Raw genomic sequence first — 7,504 nt, forward strand, 5'->3', positions numbered from 1 at the left:
GTTTTACCACTGTTAAGTGAGGGTTTCTTTCTTATGAAAGGTGCAGTTACCTCTAGCAACCAAGGACGAGTAAACCCCTTTAAGGTAAACTCTTTCCAATGATATTTTCTATTATTTAAATACATTTTCATACAGAATAATATTTTCAAAACACCCAATGACCCTCCCCAGACTTGGAGGCATTAAAGACTGAAGCAGATCTTTGTGAAAACAAAGACAAAAGCAGCACTGCTTCACACCTAGGCTAAGAGTTATATTTTCTCCTTGTCTTTTAAGTGCTTATAGTTTTGAAAGATACTCCCTGCTTTTCTAGGGGATGTGGTATTTGAGAATATGTGCATCAAAAGTCTTAATTTGGATTGTGCCAAATGTATACATTTCTAGAACTGAGAGTACAATACAGATATAACAGAAATTTAAAGGAAAAATGAAATCTCTTAGGATTTTTTTTTCTTTCAATATAAAATGCTAACACGAGTTTGCTCTTTAGGTATCAGCCAGTTCCAAAGAGCCAGCCATCTCAGTGAATTCAGCACGCTCTACTAATATTTTAGACAATATGAACAAATCATACAAGAAATCTACTGCACTCAATCGAGCTACAAATAACGAAAAGTCTCCAGTTATAAAGCCTCTAGTTCCAAAGCCAAAGTCTAAGCAGGTACTGTTTCAACTACTCACATCTGCAGTAAGCAGCACGAGATCTGTTTGTCTAACTGCAGTTTGTTCACTGTTTCATGTATGAGACAGGAGGCTCTAGTTGTATGTAACTAATTGTCCAGTGAGGGCAATGGTTCTCTATTCTGGTTTTGCTTCAGAATCATTTTTTAAAAATATGTATACCCAGGCCCTAGGGACTCAGCCATTTATCTGTATTTTGAAAAAAATTTCCCAGATGTTTCTGTTACATATCCCTATGTAATGATGACACTGAGAGAGTACCTGGCTCTTATCTTTCCTTGTTCTGTATTTTGATTTTGTCTCCCAGATTTTATCTCAGATTTGGTATTTCATCCCAAAGTTGTCATCAGTAAAATATATTTATCATTTATTTTTTCCATTTCATATAATTTTATTCATTTAGAAAACATGGAATTTGAAATATAGTTTTTTTGCAGTTTATGTGTATCTGCATGTTTTTTTTTCAGTCGAGAACCTCAGGACTTCACATGTTGGTATAAGAATTCTAAATAATATTTTCCCACATTTTTTAAAACTTGCTTTTAACATGTAAAATCATATTATATTTTCTTGCAGCTTCATGATATTTGTTTTTACAGGCATCTGCAGCATCCTATTTTCAGAAAAAAACTTCTGAAACTGATAAGACTGAGGAAATAAAAGAAGAAAATCCTAAAAATTCATCATCTGAAACCTCAGCTGTGTGTGCTCAAGACACTGAAAATCAAAGGTTAGTACATAGAGAAATTTAGTATTCTCAAGATTCAGTATCCCAATAAAAGGCATACTGAAGGAGCAATACAAAATTATTCAGCTTTGTTATTCATTATTATAAATAATACATTGGCATTGGTAGTGGTCATCCTGAACACTTGAAGGAAGATGCAAATATTGATTAATGTCTATTTACATTATTAATTAAAGTGTATTTTGGCAAATTATATGTGTGTTTTAAATTTAAATACTATATTATAATTAATCCATTTTTTAAATAGCTAATGTAGTTACACGGGAGAAATATAGTCAAAAGATACAAAAAGATGTGTGATGAAGAATAAATATCTTTCCTATCTACCCAGTTCCCCACTCCACAGTCACAGCAACAAGTCTCTTATAGAGCCTTTCAGAATTAATCTATGCACATACACACACTTATATTTATCTGGTTTTTTTTTTTTTTTTAGTTTTACAGGAATGGTAGCATATACATTGTTTTATCTCTTGCTTTTTTTCCACTTAATAGCTTTTGCAGGTCATTTCATTACTACACAGAGTTTCTGTAATCTTTTTATATTTATTGAATGGATATATCATAATTACTTAGGTCTCCACTAGTGGAAAAAGATCTTTTACTAATACAAATAGTATTGCAACGAATAACTTTATACAAGTTATTTCTCATATATACTTATAGCTATGGATTCTCATATAGACAAAGTTAATGTGCACTTATAATTCCAGTACATACTGCCAGACTGTTTAGCATTGATGTCATATCATTTTATATACCTTAGCCATATGAGAATTCCTGTTCATCCAGATCCTATTTGTCCACCTTTGCAGTACGTTACCAAATATTTTGATGTCTTTTGCTAGATTTATTTAAAATGCATCAGTTAAATTGAAAAAGTCCCCATTTCATTTTTAGCATTATGTATCATAGAATCATATCTCATGTTAACCAGTTTGATCTGAGGGGGTAGCTATGGTTTTTATTTTTCTCATTTTGTTCTGAATTCAATTTAGATAATTAAACAGTGAAAATTTTATTTAAGAAGATTCCATTTTTTTATGCTAGCAACTGGTTATACAGAAAAAAGTGCCCAGTAAATATTAAATACTTGCATTAAACCTTCACTTGTGACCTAAAGACAGTTTGTATCAGAAGTGAAATCTAATAAAATTGACAATGTGCTATGTCCATGTTTTATGTAATGGGGATACAGCAAAGTACTCACACTCCCAGGCCAGCTGTGAGAGCCAAGGTAAGAGAATGAGGAAGGAGCCCAAGAGAGTTCTGAAGATTTCAAATAGCTGGTTTAGGATATGGAGAAAGAGCTTGCCAAAGCTACATGGTAGAATTTTACTGGGCCAGAGGGGCTAAGTGAGATTGGCGACCTTGAGCCTGTCAACATTATCAAAGAATTGAAAGTGCAGAATTCATGGTTGCTGTGCTTGGAAAATACAAGTGTGAATAATCCCTTTGAATTGACCTTACAAAGAGTATTTCAGTTCATTATTCCTGCAGTCTCTAGGCAGGTTAAGTAATATGTAATATGAATATTAACAAGTGTAATTAATTGTGTCTCTTTATATAGGTATACAAAGACTAATGGTTAATTACTAACCTGGAAAATTATAAAGCACTTTAAACTATGTCTTAAGTATAAAATTTTTTCACATTATTGTGCTATTAGGCCAAAGACTGGGTTCCAGATGTGGCTGGAAGAAAACAGAAGTAATATTTTGTCTGACAATCCTGACTTATCAGATGAAGCAGATATAATAAAAAAAGGAATTCTTCTATTTAGAGTATTGTCAACTGAAGAAAGGAAGGTAAGATTAATTGTGCTGAGACTGAGATCTTAGTGAATTCCCAAGTTTTAAAAATCCTTATAGAAAATGCCTTTTTCTCTTTTTGAAAATTGAATATTTTTGAGGGAGAGGAAACTTGGTGGAGAAGAAATTAAATAACCGAAATGTCAACACTGAACATATGGATATGTAGTAGTTATTATTTAGTGCTAATGGTTAATTTTGGGGGCAGGTATACTGTTTACATCTGTATAAGCTCCTGCACATTACAAGTTAGGGGACTACGCCAAAAAAAAGCATTACTTATAAATTGAAAACAAATAAAATTATTAAGTAAAAATGAAGTTAAGTCATATTTTTTGGACTATTAGGTTCCTTGTAAGCAGAAATCTTTTAAATGCTGTTTACTTTACACTGAATACTAAATGAGAATACTGCTTTTGCAGGGAGAGCTGGTGTTCTGTTTCTGCCTTTCACATGGAAATTAGAACTGGTGTCTTGAACCTGTTACCTCTCATGTAAATTTGCCATGTGAAGGAAGGCTAGGAGCAGCTTTCTTTTGCAAGGGAAAGCAATGTGTGTGATGGTGTATTAATTAAATCTCACACTTCACTTCCCTAGGAATGACAGTGTGTGGCATGGGCACCTAGTGACATAGATTCTTGCCTCAATAAACTGGGTTCTATGAATAAAAGTATTGAAAACTTAGGAAGCTAGAAACTGATCTGACCACCTTTAGCCTCCTCTAGAATCTCATAGCAACTTTGTGCTTCTCATTTTTTGTAAGTATTTATAAAAGGATAGAAATTCTAAAGAATTAACTAAAATTGCATCTGAATGCATCAGACCTTATGCAGCAGAAGAAACAACTTGGCAAAAATTGTGATTGTGTTTTCGAATACTTAGAAATGTAATCAGTATTTTTAAGATATATAAACCTTAAACATTTGCTGACATCCAGTCTGTTAATGTGAGAAATTCTATAGCTCAGAGAATCCCTTTTCTACAATAAATAAACGGGAAAGAAAATAAGTTAGTAGTAGGAGGAAATATTATAGATTAAGAGAGATTTAAGAGATGAAATGAGTGAAACTTGTTGGTTAGTGAACAGAGGCCAATCCCCAAAGAATATATACGTATATAACATTCCTGAAATGACAAAGTGATAGGGATGCAGAAAAGTGCTGATTGCCAGCAGTTGGGGCCTGGGTGAGGAGTGGGGGCAGCACGAGGGATCCTTGTGGTGATGGAACTGTTCTGTATCTTGCATATGGTGGTAAATACACAGAATAGAATTAAACGTACACATACAGACTTACACAAATGAGTAGAAGTAAAAAGGGAGATTGTATTGATGTCAATATTCTGGTTTTTTAAGATTCTGCCATTGAGGGAAAGTGAGTAAAGGGTACACAGGATCTTTCTGTATTATTTCCTACAACTACCTGTGCATCTACAATCTCAAAATGAAAAGTTTCATTTTTTAAAAGTACCTGCAGGTTTAGTATTTTGCACTTGATATGGTTAAATACAAGCCGAGTATAGATTGAAATATTAGAGATAGAATGTGATTTTTTTAATATGTTTTGCAATTAAGTAATAAGAAATTTAACAATGAGAATCCTTAATGATTAGCTTAATAAATGCTAATTATGCTACTTTATGTTACCTGGAAAAGTAAAGAAATAATTTTCTTCCTATTTATTTGTTATTGCATAAAATCTTTTCTCCAATATTTTTATAAAGGCATGGGCTATCAAGGCTAAAGGAGAAACTGCAAGTGATGTTGCTGAAACAAAGAAGCGAAAATTTGTGGATGAAAGTCAAGAAACTGAAAACCAGAAAGAAAAAGCAACGGAGAATCTGAATTTGCCTAAAAAGCAAAAACCTTTAGATCTTTCTACGAATCAGAAACTGTCAGCTTTTGCATTTAAGCAGGAATAGAGTAAGGAAGTGGCCTTAGGAAAGTAATGGATGTTTTTTTTTTTTACTCATCTTTGATGAATCTGGACTTTTAAAAAATCTTTAGAAAATGCTGTATATTTTTAAAAGAGTTTAAAGACAATTGTTTGTCTTTATAATATAGTAATTATACTGGTGTAGGTAGCAGGGAACATGTAAAAACTATCACCTCTGCAGATTGCTCTGCCCCAAAATTGAGGCCACCCAGAAGCATTGTGATTGTTGTGGTCACTGACTTGACTAGCATGTCCCAGTGGAAGCCAGTTTGATTTTGTTTCTTACCTTCAAAATCATCAAAGCCAAGGTCTTAACACCTCTAAGCACTGAAATACCTTGTCGGGATTTCCTCTTTTGGTTTTTTGTCAGGTAGTGGGAAGTACTACAGTAGTCTCTTCCCAAGTATTACCATAGATGGCTCTCTTTGTCTAATCGGGACCTAGGGGACCGTGTTTTTTAATATGGGGCCTAAGCATGTATATAATTTTGTAGATGAGACATTTTTGTTTTGGAAATTTTTTGTATATGGCTTTCAATTGTATAGCCTAGTTTTTAAAAAATAAAACTTTTACTTTTTCATATTTAGCTTGATATGGCCTTAACATTGTATTTCCATGAATTGGGAATCTTTTAGAAAGTGTATTTTATATTTATATCCATAATTTCCTCCCATCATCCCCATCCTCCTATACATTATATACCAAAGAGAAGAATCGAAGATAGTGTTTTGATAGGATCACAGCCCAGGGCATAGTGCTCCTGGTAATGTGCTCTGGCTGTCAGCATCAACAGTACTTTTTCCGAGCAAGTCTTTGAAGCCTTGATAAGAGTACTAGTAAAGGGTTAGGGGAAAAAGTTTTACATTTTGTGTTCTGTCATGTAGCGTAGCCACAAGTTTGGTTTTATGTGGACCTAAAATTCTAACTAAACTCCAGACTTTTGAGAGTCATTTTGGAGAAAGCCTGTGTGAGAGCAAAGGAGAACAAAACCTATCATAAAGCAGGTATATGTAGAAGCCATTTTTATCTCAGGTGTGTCTTCTTCAACAGACCAAGCCGTAATGCAGTATTGATTTGACAGAGCCTCTACTTTAATGATGTCTGTCTCAAAATGGCTCTGAATTATTTCTCCACTGCAAAATAAAGCCAAACTCTGGAAGTCAAGAAACAAAAGTGTTATGGAAAGTGTTTAACTCCTCTTCTATTTTGAGCAAACAAGATTTAATTATTTCATACACTTTTGGTTATTATTCTAAGCAGAGCTTAACACACATGCAGCGACTTAATGAGGGCGAGATACAGGGGTAGGGATGGGTGGATAGTAAAATAAAATCAAAATCTAATAGTTTTATAGATTAGAAGGAACAAAACATTGAAAATTTAGATGGATAGTACTTATAATGATTAAGGTTAGGAAGGAATGAATACATTTCATATTTTTAAATTAGTAGTTGGTATTGAGAGACATTATAGCACAGTGATTAGGAGCACAGATTTCAAAGCCAGACCACCCTGGTTTGAAAACCCATCGTAGTAGATACCAGCTGAATAACCTTGGACAAGTTTAGCCTTTGCCCACTCATCTGTAAAATGGGTATAATAATAGTATCTGTCTCATAGGGTTATTGTGAGACTTAAATGAGATAAAAGCACTTAGTTCCTGGTACACAGTGATGTTTAAATGTCATCTATCATGCTATTGGCTATTGCACCTTTCTTTGCTGTTCAGTTTGATTTGGAGTGAATTAATTTTGATTTCAAGATCCTGAAGTAACAGTTTACTTATAATACTTGGGAAAACATGTTTGTAGACATGTCTTTTATTCCCTTAACTTGCTGTCGTACATAGTTTATAATGTCCAAGGGTGTACTCCTTGAGTGTTCTGTTTCAGATCCTTAGGAACCTGGTAATACCAAGGATTCGCAAAAGGTTTTTTTAGTCTCCTCTTTTATTTGGTTGAAGGAAAGTTTTTGTATTGACTTGGTTTAACTTACAAATCAGAACATTGAAACGAAGTAACATTACCCTTATTCCTTTGCTATATAAGATTAAACCTCTTTAAGAAAATTTTTTTTTTTTTCAGAGAATTTGGGCTTAATGGTAGGAAAATGGAAAGGTAAGTAAACTAATATATTTGTTATTTGCTAATATAATAAACCACTATCATGGTATCAATAATATCACCTATTCTGAGCTTATTATGTACTGTAGAAAGTAGTTATGTGCTAAACTTTAGTCTCCAATAGCAAAAACTTATCAAAGAGTGTTATTTTATAGCTTTACGCTCATCAAAAGGACATTATCTAATTATTCCAGAGAGCAAGCGAGA

At 33.4% G+C, this 7,504-nt stretch overlaps 1 protein-coding gene across 3 annotated transcripts in view; it reads left to right on the plus strand.

Annotated features, from left to right (window-relative positions):
* The window catches only part of WDHD1 (WD repeat and HMG-box DNA binding protein 1), a 50,213-nt gene extending 43,880 nt beyond the window's left edge, over window positions 1-6,333 (plus strand). The window contains exons 22-26 of one of the 3 annotated variants that reach the window (XM_039866565.1): window positions 41-84; window positions 491-661; window positions 1,281-1,411; window positions 3,099-3,237; window positions 4,963-6,333. In XM_039866565.1, the coding sequence (XP_039722499.1) occupies window positions 41-84; window positions 491-661; window positions 1,281-1,411; window positions 3,099-3,237; window positions 4,963-5,160 (683 nt within the window). In that variant the 3' untranslated portion in view covers window positions 5,161-6,333. The remainder of the gene's footprint in view (window positions 1-40; window positions 85-490; window positions 662-1,280; window positions 1,412-3,098; window positions 3,238-4,962) is intronic. The other 2 variants (XM_039866567.1, XM_039866566.1) reach the window with 2 other exon arrangements.
* Window positions 6,334-7,504: the final 1,171 nt, after the last annotated feature.

This window comes from Pteropus medius, unplaced genomic scaffold (genome assembly GCF_902729225.1).
Source record: "Pteropus medius unplaced genomic scaffold, Ma_sr-lr_union100, whole genome shotgun sequence".
Taxonomy (NCBI): Eukaryota; Metazoa; Chordata; class Mammalia; order Chiroptera; family Pteropodidae; genus Pteropus; species Pteropus medius.